The sequence below is a fragment of the Zosterops lateralis genome, assembly GCF_965231275.1.
Source record: "Zosterops lateralis genome assembly, chromosome: 8".
Lineage (NCBI taxonomy): Eukaryota > Metazoa > Chordata > Aves > Passeriformes > Zosteropidae > Zosterops > Zosterops lateralis.
The window spans coordinates 10,911,880-10,926,975 of NC_139768.1; the positions used below are offsets into that span (position 1 = coordinate 10,911,880).

The window sequence follows — 15,096 nt, forward strand, 5'->3', positions numbered from 1 at the left end:
GCTTTTAATTTTCTGTAACCTCTTTACACTTGATGTTCACCAGACTCATAATGTTAATTGGCTTCATATACGGATCATCAGTTTAATGAAGGAATAAATCCTATGTTGCTTTATGTCCCTCTGTTTTAACAATGATTGCTTTAATGAAGAATGTGACGTGTTTGAAATCAAAGCTGCAGGAGACATTAGAGGGTTTTTTTTTATGATGACTGAAATGCTTATTTAAAGCTAAAACCATGAGGTTTTCATATTTCAAAAGCTTTCCTTTAAATAATTTTCCATGGAAAATACTGACACATTCTTCACCAGAGAACTCTTCCTTTGCAATTATGGGCAGAGACTGAGAATAGTACAGTCCTGTAATATAAACACCCCAATTAGGTTATGAAATTATCTCTAAGCTGATTTTATATCACTGCAGTTTTAATTCAGAGTTTAAGTAAAACTCCCAGTGAGTTATAAGTAGTTATGCCTGCCTAAATAAGGAGTATTTTGGGGTAACTAATAAACTTCTATGTCGACCCACTGTATTTTCACTGTTCATGGGTAGATTAAGAAATTTACAGGAGAGAAAGGATTGTCAGTTCACACACAAAAGCTCTAGATTGCTGTGGTCTATTTTTCCCCATGGGAATTTTAGGATTTCAGAAGCAAGGGTAAAATGTAATGAAACATGGGGACTCATAGAGGTAAGGTGACTGCAGATCAGAGCATCAATTAGGTCAAGCTGGAAAGCAGCAATTAGACCCAACTGCATGTGCTGGTTACAGTAGCTACAACAGGTTTAAAATGTGCAAAGCAAATGCATTCTGCTAATTGAACTTTTATGTTCCTGGTCCCATTTGTAATGAAAGTAAGCCTTCCTTCTCTCTCTTCCCTCTGCCCTTAATGGAGACTTCATATACTGGTATGTATATAGTGGTATATACATACATATACATATATTCTTCTCATTTGACAGCTGTTGTTGACAGAAATTACATGACCCTTAGATAAAGGAACATGCAACATCAGAGAGGAAAGTCTCTAACCAGAGTCTGGGCAAAGGCTATGCAACAAATTGAATTGGATAGAAATTCCATGACATGGCAAAAGAAGTGGGTGAAACAGAAAGGGATATTAGCTTAAATTACACACCACTGAGAAGTCATTCAGTATGCCAGGCCTTATCCTATGATCTCCTGTCTTCTTTATGTCCCTGTGAGTGTCATACTCATTCAATCCAGACTGCAAATTCTTCACCACCACAGACCTTCACCACTGTCCTTCATATAGTTCTCTTAGACACAGCGTGCATGTTTCCTTTTAGAGCTGGCCCTGTGAACACCCACCCTATGAACAGCCCATAAATCACTCCTGCCTTCCCTCTCAATGGAAAACAAGAAGGTACCTTGTGGCATCTCCAGTGGCACACAAGATTAGTCTGCCAGGAGCCTTCCTCAGTGCCTGCCGTTCTCTGCCAGGAGCTGTGCCTTTACCAAACCTATGCTTACCATTTCAAGTGATTCAGATCCAGGATGAGGCAGAACAACACTGGTTTTCAGGGGAATTGTCTGGGTTTTTAGTGAATATATCATACCAAGGTGTTTCTTCATGGATAAAACAAGTCTTCTAACCAAGAGCTGTGAATAGACTTACTTCCAAGGGAAGTTCTTTCAGTCTATGGCTTTTGAGGACACAGTTGCTTGGCCACAAACATTGGCTCAGCACATTTAGCAGAAAATTTGACACAAATGAAGAGTTGACTATCATGTGGATCACAGCAGAAAGTCTATGCCGATTTTTAAATACACATACCAGTTTTGTGCCACCTGACAATCCCATGGAACCTTGATGGTTAACCAAGCAAGGTTCTGTGAGCAGATCTGAACCAGCCTACCGGGGTTTATGCCATAATGCCTCTTTGTGTCACAAGGCCTGAATTTACAGTTTCAAATAATGGTTTGAGTCGAAGTTTAGTCACTTCTCAGTATCAGGTCATTTTCTCAGGGAAAATTTGCAGCTTTTTTTTTTTTTTTTTTTTTCCACAATAAGGCAGGCCACGATCTATCTCTGAATAATGTCAGTTAATATATGCATGAATCTAAAGCTGCACACTCCTGTGACAACAGAAATTAGCAGTCTCCCTTATTCCGTGAATGGCTTCTGGCAATAAACCCAATAGGAAGAAATAAAACATTTTATTAGCTGCTTTAATGTACAATTGTCTCATTCACCAAAGGTAAGGCAAATTCACACCTACTAAGTACTCTCCTTGGAGGTGAGCTGCACTCCAGGCCAGGAGCGAAGTGGACTTGGGTGTGACATACTTTTGCACAAAGCCATTGAAATGCACCCTCTGGATGTGGCAATGTTCTCACATTAGCCCGAGCACTCTATCTCATTTCCGGGTAAATTGCACCATCCTTTGGGATGAACCAGGAGTGAAGCTGCCGCTGAACGTGAACGCGTGTGCACACGGGTGTACATGAGAATGTACCCACATGTATACACGCATTTGCATGTGCAATCTGAAAGGGACTGGTGAGAGTCTGGAGGGTTTGGCATCTGTGGGAAAGCCCTGGGATTTACCACCCAGCCACTCCTCTTTCCCGGAGACAAGTTCCAGGACTATGAATAAATACTGTCCTCCATGAGTTTTTCAAGTAATTGTCCCATTTGCCATGCGAACAGGAACCGTAGTAATTACCCTTGGCAGTGTGGAAGAAACACAGGGCATTCCTAGAAGATTGCCTCATACCAAACAGCATTTTTAAGCCTGCAGAGTGGATAGAAGAGAGCTTACAGCACTGCTGAGCCCCATCTTCCTCAGGGCAGGTACATAGAAGTTTTCCCTTCCTCTCCAGCACACCATTCCCACCCCCGCCCTCTCCTCTCAAAAAAGAAAACCAACTCAGATCAACTTTCCGAAGCCCATCCCTTCTGACTTACCTGTTCCAGGGCGCCCCCAGCATATCCTTTCCCCTGCTTCAGTGTCAAGAAGCACCTTCCCATCACCTATACCTTGTGAAAGGAGCACCACAGAAATCCTTTAAAACGAACATTTCTACAAAGAGGAGAGCACTCTTGTGAATTTGTGCTCTTTACCATTGGCTGCCTCCCACAGCAGACCCCACTGCCATGTTGTCAGGACAAGGTTTAGTGCTCTCCCCACCTCAAGGAGCAGAGTGTGATGTACATACCTCACATGCCTGGACCATTTTAGTTCCAAACTTGGACCAAACACTTTGTCATGGGGCTGAGCATAACGCTTCAGTTTTACCATGAGTAGGATTTTCTTCTTATTTTAGAATTTTCCCATGTTTCAGTTAATGAATAAGAAGAAAATTCACCTTTATTCTAAAGCAAAACAAAAAAAAAAAAAAAAGGCAACAAAAAGAAAGAGCCGACTTGTGCTTAATTGTTATTCTAATTACAAGTTGTGGTGTAGTGTAAATTTTTTCCCTTGGCATTATTATGAACCTCATTTCCTCACAAAGTCCAGGATAAACAATTCCAATATATTTTGTTTTAATTATCAGGGTTTAATGGGGCATAATAAGACTAAGTTGAGTGGTGCAGAAAAAAAATAATTTAATGTGCACAAAACTACCTAGTGCTCCTAGCTTGCCTGTGCATATTTCACCTATTGTAGGGCAGCAGTATGTTAGCTAGCAGTCAGTGTGCTCATCATTCATTTATTAATCATACTTGATTTTCAGTAGAAATTTTCCTTTTTTTTTCTTGGCATCTGAAACAAGAAACACATTAAGATATCCTAGAGAAACAATGGGCATTTCTCTGGGCTGAGCAGTCAAGGATGAAGCTGATAGGCAGCATTTGTCATGCCTGGACAGAAGATGGAATGCTGGACACAGAACCTGCCTCTGCCAATCCACTCCAAATGCTGCCAGTAAAAACTTCTGGCTTCAGTTCTTAAGGCCTCTACCAAAAGAGGCAGAGATAAAACATCAGCTGAAGTCACCATTCAGAAACAGCTTCATCCAGACTCTCACTGTAGATGCATCTTGCCACTCCCAAGGTGTGGTTCTGAAGAGTTAAAACACCACAGGTACTTCTGCAGTGAAAAGGGAAAAGTGCAAAAGAACAGCCTGGGGAATTAAACAGTAAAAAGAGATCCTTTATGGCCCTCTATGCTTCCCAAGGTGCCTTTGGCAAGGGAACGGAATCCCATGGCTGGGTGTGGCTGATGCAGCAGTCAGAACCGCCCTGCTACCAGGCTGACACACCACTTTACCAGGGCAACTAGAGACAAACATCAAAATACTTTCACTTGAGGAATAACTACTGGTCTCTCCCTGAAGGGAAATATGCCTATTCTCCTTATCTGTTATACTCCTTGACACAGAGGACTTAAAGTAGTACCCACTGAAGCCACTGGGAATGATCTCTTCTGGAAAATTATTTGATTCATGACTCAAGGAAAGAGGTTCAAATACAACATACCAACCATACCAATGTTACATTACATTTATTTAAAAATCAGCATTTTATAATACAGATTAAATTAATATACCCCAAGTGTTTGGGTTTTAAATAAAATAAATTCATTATAGACATCAATATTTACAGAAAGAAAGACATGACATTTTTTTTCTTTTTTTTTACGTCTCATTGGAGTAAAAAAATTCTCCATGAAGATTCTGCCCATGGGAGATGCCACATTCTGTGAGAGGTCAGCCTGCTTCGAGGGTTAATGGAGACAAGAAACCTACCCAGGCTTAAGATACACCTCAATGAATTGACTGAGAAACAGCAATGGGCTGGTTACCTGCATGAAACTGTAGCGAAACTGAAAGATCTCAAGGGTCCCCCCCTATCCAAGCCTATGTCCTTCTGTTCTTCAAAGATGGGGAGGGAATCAGCAAGTACATTTCACCAAACTCGCCCCAGACCCCAGACCAGGCCAGTATCTAGCATATTCTCATGGACTTCCAAAGCTTCATGGATTTCTTTCTTCTTGCTAAACCATGAGGATTCTGACCCAAGCTTAGGAGCCCACAGTACAGCAAATACAGAGGCAATCCCTGGTGCCACACACCCCAACAGCCATTGCAGAGACAGGCACTGGCCTCACAACACAGAGCTGCAGCCCTGAGTTAGAAGCCAGGTATGCTGATTCTCAGACAAATGCTGACTTATGGGCTCCTTCAGAGTGGCTAGCAAGTCCCATGGGGACTTATAAGGAGATCCCTGCATTCCATAGAGCTGCATAAAGCTCAGGGGAGGAAGTCCTGGTAATGCATGATCTTCAAGTGGTAGAAATTAGCTCTGGGCAAATACTTACCCTGAAAGCTCAAAGTAGGACTGCACATCCCCACTGGATCATGCAGACAAAACTCATTAAGGTTTTGCCACTAAGACACCTGCATCCCATCTTGGATTGAGGCAGGATGCCACTCCTGTCACATCACTGGAAATTCTGAGCTTTGGTATACAGAACAAGACCTTAATTTGATTTTAATTAATTAATGTGTTTCAACTCCTTCACATATCAAGTTCCTGATTTTAATAGTTTCCTTGGTGTACAGGCACTCAAAGAGCTCTCCATGGAGGTCCTGAAGTCCACAGCTCTTCACAAGCCAGCCACCTTCCCACACAGCCATGGTGAGAGGAGAAGGATTTGAAGCACAGAGCAGTTTCTGTCTCTCTCCTGCCCTGCAAACTGAAATGCCATCTCCTTTGGTATCTTCAGTGGCAAATGGAGAACTGCATCCAGGTACACATCAAATGCAGAGGAAAAAAAAGTCTTGCTAATGACAACCACACCTTGTTGCCACCATGTCTTTATAATTTTTAAGGACAACATTCTGTTTGTCATCAAAGTAGAGAAGATTGAGTGACTTCAATTCATCTGGCACACAGCAGGGCATGCTGACTTCTTGAGACAGTTTCAGTGTATAAACAATGGACTGAACTGTAGCATGATTTGTCGCATTTAGACTTTCCCCCAAAGGGAAGATGCAGGATCCCATGCAAGAAAATGCATTGTATCCATTTGGGTGAATAATCCATCCTGACCAGCCAATAGCTTGGAAGTCTACATAGAGCTCCCTTCTGTGACACGCTGTCAACGGGCTTCTGGCAGCTGCAGCAGCTCGGGGTCTCCTGCTCCTGCTGGCACTGCTGCTTTCCATGACACCAGTGTCATGAGAAACACTTGAAGCATCAGATTGGGCAGGGCTTATTTCTGATTCTGAAAGGAAGCTATATGTCAATACTTAAAAAAAAAAAATTCATTTGCTAAGAACAGTATTCTGCATGAAAGTCTATTAAAGAAATCTACATCAAGGTCTTCAGAACAGATTACAAAACTGCGCCTAATCTGTGAATGTACCCGGAGGGTGTGTATTTAAATGCCATTTCAGCCATACTTCCAAATCTGTCAAATCTTTGTATCCTGGAAAAGCCCCAGTTCAGCAGAAATAGAAAAGAAAAATGCAATGATTTTCCAAATATTCAGTGAACTCCACAGTCTCTCTTCAGGGCTGAATCTGGTCAGAATGGTATTAACTGTCCTCATACAGCCACTCCTACAACACACATTATTCTGGGCAGTGCTAACAGAGGGTGGAGATCACAGCCTTTTTCTCTCCAGTATTCTCCCAGGAACTCTACCCATACCTTATGTTTCTTTCAGCATTTTTCTCTCCAGTATTCTCCCAGGAACTCTACCTACACTAGTAACCCGACAATGTGTAAAGTAACATTGTAAAAAACATATTTTTTAAATTTTTGATCCTACAAAAAACCACCACGAGGTTTACAGAACACTGCTGAAGAATGAAGTGTACTGACAATAAGATATTTTCCTAAAGTATCTTCTGAGAAGCCCTGAGGTCCATGGAGTTCCATGTACACAAGCTGAAACTCACTGATATGTAGAACAACCTGTGTGGTCACTCACCAGTAACAATGGGCAAGTCTAGAACGTTTCTTTGTTAAGAAATTTCTCAATCCTAACACTGCATCCCGTGCAGAGCTTGATGCTCATTAAAGGGAATCTAGCATTTCGCTATTAGTTCTTATTTGGAAAACAAAAAAAAACCAGACCAGCCTAATTTTATTTTTTTTTTTTTTAATTTTAATCAATTTCACCACCTACTTCTTAGTATTGTCCTACCTAGCTTCTTTCTGATATGCAAATACTTACTAGAAAACCTGGAAAGCCAGAACAGCAAGATTTTTACCCCTCCTTCAAGCTTTTGCTCTTAGTGTTTATCAGGCCCTAAAATCCAGCCTTAGCTGATTTTACACCAAGGCCAGTGGGAGAGGTAAGACAGTGTTTTGTATTTTAAGGCACAAGGGCGTTGTCTTTGATGAAAGCGGCCTTTAGTCACAATGCTAATTAGTCACTGAAGTTAAATAGGTGCTTAAAAACCAAGCCAAGGACAGAGAAGTTCAAAGTGCTTATTTAACAATCTCTTTCACTCTTAAAATCACACTTAATGACTCTACTTACAGATACTTTACCAGAATTTCGACAAAGTATTCCAGGTCACTGAGTTTTTTTCAGTCTAAACCTAACATACAAATTTCATGCAAATTTCACACAAATTTCACCACCACAAAAATAATATACGTTGTACTTAAAAATTAGAACCATTTACAAAATAAATATATAAACCAGATTTCCCCTAGGATTAATGAATATTTCTGGCATATAGTTTTTATGAGGGGGAGGGGCAATTTAGGATGCTGGTGACCTAATAGAAAGGACTATCAAATCAAATTTCGATCACTGACAAAGCTGAACTTCAAACCAGTTTGATATTGCAAGGAAATAACTGAGGTTAGGTCTACATGAGGTAACAGAAAATGAACAGGCAATTCGCATTCTAAAAGTGCACTTACTTGTAGCAGAGTGTACAAAGCTGTGAGACCTCCGTTTGTTGCTGTTGGTGAAGAGGACAAGGAGAGCATTTCTACTCTCCTGCAAAGTGCTCTGGCTCTTGGCAAATGTAACCACGTCGTGTTTCACCCCATCGTTGGAAACGTACGTGGTAGTTATCCAAAAGCCATGGTTGGAGCTGCTGTTTCCAACCCACTTGGAAACCTGGTGAAGACAAAGAAAAAAAAAATGTTATTTCAATATTCTAATTACAGCATTATGATTAAGCAATATTTATATTAGGAAAATAGGCAACAAGCTATGAGAGCATAAGGACATGCAACAGAAGTGAGATAACTGTATAGCTGAGACTCCATTGAGTTTAATATTTAAACCAGTAATTCAACACTTAAAAATACAAAATAGCATATGCATTCCCCAAAGCTACATTTACAGAAAGATAATTAATTTCAGAGAATTTACCAGTGAAGACTTGAGTGCAGAAATTAATATTAAAATAAACTCTGACTTTCAGCAGAAATTTATTTTTCATAGCATTCTCAACACAGTAATATGAACTCTCCAGACTTTTCATACTGTTAAGACTTTTGTAAATCTAAAACCCAAGTCATCTGAAGAAATCCACAATCGGGCAAATTTACTTATCTAATTGTTATAATTACACATTGATCGATTAGGCCAGACCATTCTCTAGGAGGAATATAATGACTTCAGATGGAACTCAACCAATCATCCAAGCATGCTGCTGTTCAGTCTGATCATAAAGCTCAGGCAATGAAAAACACTGTCCCAGAGCACAGCTTTAAACCACCTGAGTGTTCCTTTGCTATGGAAAGGCATTCACCTACTGTTACAATTTATGGATATCTACAAAACAAATCTTGAGGCTCACAAACACACAAGCCTATGGGGGAAGCTGAATGGCAGGCAGTCCAACCACGATAAACTCCAGAAACACAACGTTGAAGTTTACTGCTCTACAGAAGTGCTGCCAGAATAAAAAGGAGAAATGAAAACCTACTCTTAGTACAAAACCAATGCCAACTAACCCAAGGTTTTAGTCACAACGACACACTTGGCCTGCTGTCCCTCCTTTCACTGTGTTTGGGTTGCTCAGTTCTCACCGTGTTTGTGCTCCTAGCAGCTCATAAACACTTCTTTAATTCAGGTAGCACCAGGCCTATTTTTAAGGGTAGAGAGAAAGCACCTCCCTCTGCTGCTGTCCTTCCGTTTGAACTGACCTCAAACCCCAGCTTAATGGCAATGCTGCAGTTACAAGGTGTCACCTTAAAAGTTTTAGAAATAAAATTAAGTCAGACATCTCTGCTTACTGTCTGTGTGACGTTGAAGACTTCCCAGCCTTCCGTGTAGAGGGACAATAATCTTGATGCAATGAGATGTTTTTTCTGTGGCTTATTTTTACTGTCCAGGAGCTCATACACTTCCACCTAAGTAACAGCAATATACAACAAAAACAGTAAGAAATTAATTTGATTGTTTTTACAGCAAAATAGGAGGATGAAGATTATGCAGGTTTCTGCCACATCACAGCTGTAAAAGTGACCGTCATTCTAAAAGAGGTAAAAAAGTAGATTTTGGACAGTTTGACAAAAAAACCAGTTATCACTACATACATCTACTTCTAGATATGTTGAGAAGCAGGATACCAGACTATAGATACTATAGAAAAATATCCTGACCATCCCTATCCTGTTTTGAACACCTGATACCATCCAAGTCTTCTGTTCCTCCACATATTTGTCTTCAGGTCTGCAAAAAGTCCACTCCTGCCGTCTGCCAGAGGAATAGATACACTCAATTTCCTCACCCACCCTGTTTTCCCATGAACCCCTGGCTACTATTACTATTTTTCGGAGCAGCTCCAGCAGATAAATTTCAATTTGTATTTTGAAACATCTAAAATCCCAAAAAAGTACAGTTTGATTTGGGATACGTCTGACACTGGTATCTTTAGGGAAAGCTCACAGCCATAGCAAAGCTCACAGCCAAAGGTCAGTCAGTGTAAAGCCAACGTCAAAACTTCATATTACTTCTTTGCATGCTGGAGGCAAAGAAAAAGTGAGGATGAGAAAACAAAAATAACAATAACGCGGGTTTGTGTGATACGTAGCTGCACTCCTTATTTTCAGTATTAGTAACAGAGATAGCGAATTAAATGCTAAACTATCTCCCCACTTACTTTGCAGAAGTGCTGCACGTCGGACCTTCTGGACCGATGCGTCTTCTTAAGCTTGAAGACCCTGAACTCGGCCTTCAGCATCTGCTCGCCCTTCTCCATGGCGCTGATGTCGAAGTAGAAGTGGTGGTGGTCTACGTGAACTGGAAGAGACCCTTCTTTAGGATCCCCTCCAGACCCCACCGGGCCCACTCCTGCCCGCCCTCCGCGGGGATCCCCCGCCCCGGGCCCACCTCGGTCCTCGAAGCTCCGCACCACGTCCCCCTGCAGCAGCCCCGGGGCGCGGGTGATGCCGTTGGCGTCCGCCACCTTGTTGAAGAGATCCACCATGAACTGGGGCGGCTTCTTGCGGGGCAGCACGTCGGGCGGCAGCTCCTCGATGTCGAAGACCTCCCTGAGGCGCCGCAAGGCCGCCGCCAGCACCTGGTCCCAGGGCTCGGGGCGCAGGGGCAGGGCCATGGCCGTGGCCGTCCTCAGGCTCAGCAGCCCGGCCAGGCACAGCCACAGGCACGGCGGCCCGGTCGCCATGGAGGGCCCGGCCTGGGGGGCCCCGCGGCCGTGACCGCGCCGTGTGAGGGGCAGAGGCCCGGCCCGGCCCGGCCCGGCTGGGCGCGGCCAGGGGAGTGCGGGGAGCGCCGGGCAGGGCGCGCAGCCCTGAGGGACAAAGGCCCCGGGCAGGGGCGGCCGCGCCATCAGCGGCGCTTAAAGGCCTCAATGGGGCAGCGCCGGGCGCTCCTGGGCAGTGAGGCCCCGGGAAGGGCCTGGTGTCGGTGAAGAACACCGACCGCACTTGCGAAACCCCTATCCTTTAAATCATCTGGGTGTTGTTTGTTTTTTTTTTTTGTTTTTTTTTTTTTTTTTTTTTTTTTTTTTCCCCAGCCAAAAAGGGCTATGATTTGGAGATTCCCGAGCTCAGATGATGTTTCCTGTCGTTGCCGCAGCAATTAAAAGTATACTGGGACCTGGGCGTGAGGTTCTGTACTTCCCTGTCTCCGGAATGCCCGGGATCCCCGGTTACCTTCCCGTCCACAGCCTGCGGAATGCCCGGGATATCTCGGTACCTTCCCGTCCAGCCTTCGGAATATTCAGGATTAGGGCCAGGAATACACATTCTGACGAGATATTTTAAGGCTTAAATATTTTCCAGAGTCAACAATCTTTCAATAATTTGCCTTCCACACCCCCCCCCCCCCCCCCATTGGTTGATGAAGGGGATTCCACACCCCTAAAGAAATACTAAAACAGAAAACCAACCCAAACGAACCCACCCCAGCCCTAAGGATCCTGCACAGTCGTCCTTTTCAAGGCAGTCTGGCAATTTACCGATGGTTGGTGCATCAGTGCCTGTTGTGCTTGTGCCACACCGTGCTGTGTTCTCTTTCCAGGCAGGAAAACATTGGGAGGTATTTTGTGCGGCAGATAAAATTGTCTGCTGGCTCCTCTGCTTAGCCACACTATGTTAGACAGGAGTACTTGCACTGAGCAAACAGGGGGACCGACAGGAGAATAAGGTGGAGACAAAGAGGCCACAGATCCACACAATCCCAAATTTTTGCCCCGTGAAGTGCAAAAGACTAGTGGAGTAAAATGAGAAGCAGTGATGGGTTAATCAGACCAGTGTAAAGAGCATTGTTGCTGCACATAAAGCTTCTACCAACTTTGATCTTCAAAATTCTCCAGTTGTCTTTCCAAGGGCTGCAGGTATCTCAGCTCACACCTAGCAAAAGTGCTGGATAAAATTATACCCATTCAGCTACCTGAAAGAGACTAGTAACATCAGAGAAATCATCACTAGACTGTTTTTCAGTCAACCTAAAAAGGCTTGCTTCCACTCCACTGCTTCTTCACATGCTTATCCTCACAAACCCTACCCTGCCCTTGGGTCTCTTCATTTACTCCCAGTATCCTCCCTAGGCATATACCTTCATTTTTACTCTCATGGTGCTGCTTCCAGACATTAATGTCTGGGAACACATAGCTAGGGTTCCCAAAGAACCTTAACTCTGCCCCAGAGGCAAAGATTTATGAAAAAATCCTCTCTCTTTAATATAAGCTGGGACCACAAACAACGAAATGCCTCTATCGTAGTGCAACTGCAGAAATTTCAGCCTACAGTTAGCCAAACATAACCCACTGAGTGCTGTGTTCTTTTATTTTCATATTTCTGATTAGGCAAACAACATAATGAAAGCCTCTCTCCCTATTCTTTTGTAAGACTGCATGACTCACCACTTATGTAAGCCTTATGCAGGAGTTGGTCATAGCTCCTCTGATGATTCTAAGTCCTGGTTTGCAATTAGTGCAAGGCTTCAACCTCCCTGTTCTGTACAATAAAAATAGGTTCTCTCAACTTATGTGTTGTGAGCAGTGTGGCTTTGGGAGCTCAGGAAAAGCTGGGAATTTGTAGGGAACTGTGATAGATAACTTAAAATTTTAGATGGATTCTCTAGAGTTCAGCATTGGCATTGCTTTCCCTTCTCTCTCAAATGACTGGGTAAACAGCTTGTTGGCTCTGAAGAGTTCACAATCATCTGGCTGTCAGGTACAGCATATGGGTAAGAATGGGTGTGTTTATTATATGGCCTGACACATCTGTGGTGAATACAAGATAGCAATATTGACAAAGGATGGTTATTGCATGGTATCATTAGTGGGCAGAGCAAACTTGGGAGCCTTCATTGGGCATTTCAGAACTTTATCAAGTTTGGACTGAAGGGCAAGTCCAACCCTGCCGTTCAGAAAGGAGGAGCTCAGGTCAGAACACACCCTCCCTTCTCTCATTTATGTCACATTAGCATGAACAGTAGGAGCCCGTGGGCAGAGCAGGCTGGAAGCTGCTTCTTTCTTAACACAGCTGCCTGACACTTCTGTGTTTTCTGTGCTGGTTCTGTAGTTCCCAATTTAATGACTCACAACAGGTCTATTCTTTCTGAGGAAAAGAAGATTACTTTTCTGCTCTCTGAATGAAACGATGATGCTCTGCAATCTTCCCCAGGTTTTTCAGGCAGGCTGCAAGAACACGAGGTATTTCACTCAGTTCCATAGCAGCTTAGGCCCATTTAAAAAAGTAAAGAGGAATTGCCCTTGTATGAAAGATGTCAGACTCCTCTTTACTTTTAGTGGTAGGAGAGGTAGCAAACCATGGCCACCAGAACAAGTTAAGAATTACTAAGGAAAGCTTCATCTACTAAGTCTCAGCTGAAGGCACAGGACTGTACCACATCAGCAATACTATGTGAAGTAGGAGTGGTGACATCACCTCAGAGCCCAGAATAGCAATCCCGTGAGGGCTGGGTAGATGGAGAGAACCACTGAGTTAGTAAGCATTTAGTATATTCAGCATTTAGCCTGAATGTTGGAACATGGACATTATAAATGGCCCTAAGTAGCAAAGTGTTTTTACCATGTATCTAATATATAAATACCTCTCCCAGAGGAGATAAACTCCCAAGTGCAGACTCGCCAGCACATCCTGACTCCTAGACATGTGCCCTATGCAAGCCCTTCAAAAACTGCACTCTCAGCAATTGTTTATGATAGTTTTGTGTAAATTAGAGTTGCTGAAATAATGATCTAGACAATAAAATATCATATTCCTTGTTTTTTCCAACCAGGACTTCTTTGTACTGTGCTATCATTTCTTGAAGCGTTTTTGAAGGACCTGAAAGATGTATCACTCTCCTCTAAAGGCTGTGTCCATCAGATGGAGAAACTAATGCAGGAATTAGAGTGTTGCATCCAAAGTTACCCAGAGGTTTATAGCAGGAAATTCCAGACACACCTGCTCCTAAAAGACCAAGCAGGTAGATTACCTCACATTTTAAATCATCTCAGTGACTATGCTACCCAATGTAAAACACGAGATAAAAATAGGAAGAAATTTAGTAATTTCTTAGCCTATACATTGGAAATAAGCCAAGTTTGGATAAAGTTGCTACAGGGTCTCTTCATATTTAAATTTTTCACCGTCTTTATATATCTTTTGAGAAGGTACAGCCACCAGCAGTATAAGAGACATTGCAACATTCTTCCTTGCTGAATCATTGAGATACAGCTGTTCCACTGTTCCTTAACACCTCCTCCCTTCAAGAGAGACAACTGCTTAAACTGTAATGGTTGGATTTTACATATGAACCACACCTGTATGCAAAAATAATTCAAGTTCAATATTATCCCACCAGTTTAATTATTCATCTACCTGGTCCCTTATTTTTAAAATAAAATTATTTTAGAATAGGAGAAAAGGAGAATAACAATCAAGTTTGTCCCTTCTGTTATAGCCTATTGAAAGGCAGAGAATTGCAGTAGTAGAAGACACTATAATTTAGCCAAATTTAACAATCTTGGAATCAAAAGCAAAGCTGATCTTATGACTTGAGTACAACTATCTATACAGAACATACAACTGTCACCTGAAGCCAAAACTTGCAGATATAAAACCCCACTTCTTTACAGCTTTATTTGGGAGGATGACATTTATTATCTGCATCAGAATCAATTCTCCACATGGTGCAGCCCTTTGCAATGAGGCTGAGCCAGACAGAAGTTACGCATTTAAAAATAGTATTTTTAATCACCATTTCTAATAATCTATATATTCAGCATCTTACATTTGTTTTGTGGTGGGTCATTATAGACCAGAAAAGTCAAAGGCCTATGACCTTTAGCTAAGTCTTTTTTTCTCTATGTCAAAATTTATTTCTACACCAGAGATGTGTTGGTTGGCAATACATATTCAGCAAAAGGGTGAACACAGGTGAGTAAGCACCTGGAATAATGTAAAAGGAGGATGGGATGGGAAGACAAGGAAAAGATCTTTATGAACAAGAAGGGGTTTTTTTACCTCTCCCTTTACAAATACGGCTTGAAACCAGAAGGAACAATTATGATGTTTTACCTTCTGCTGTTAAAATATCAATTCAGCATGTTTTACCTAAGCAGTGTATACAGTTCCCACAACTGCTTACAGAACAATCAAAGTTCCTGCTATTTACTTTCTAGATTTTTATTCAACTGCATTTGTCTGCTCAGCCATGTGGATGGTGGG

General features: G+C 42.4%; 1 protein-coding gene across 1 annotated transcript; it reads right to left on the minus strand.

Moving 5' to 3' along the window:
* Positions 1–5,753: 5,753 nt before the first annotated feature.
* On the minus strand, positions 5,754–11,074 carry LOC310912132 (bone morphogenetic protein 2-like; the record flags this gene model as incomplete). Its single annotated transcript, XM_083866396.1, has 5 exons — positions 10,283–11,074; positions 10,053–10,192; positions 9,184–9,300; positions 7,855–8,056; positions 5,754–6,196 (listed from the first exon to the last, which is right to left on the minus strand). Exons 1-5 carry the CDS (start codon positions 10,740–10,742, stop codon positions 5,754–5,756), a joined length of 1,362 nt encoding a protein of 453 aa, XP_083722522.1. The 5' UTR covers positions 10,743–11,074.
* Positions 11,075–15,096: the final 4,022 nt, after the last annotated feature.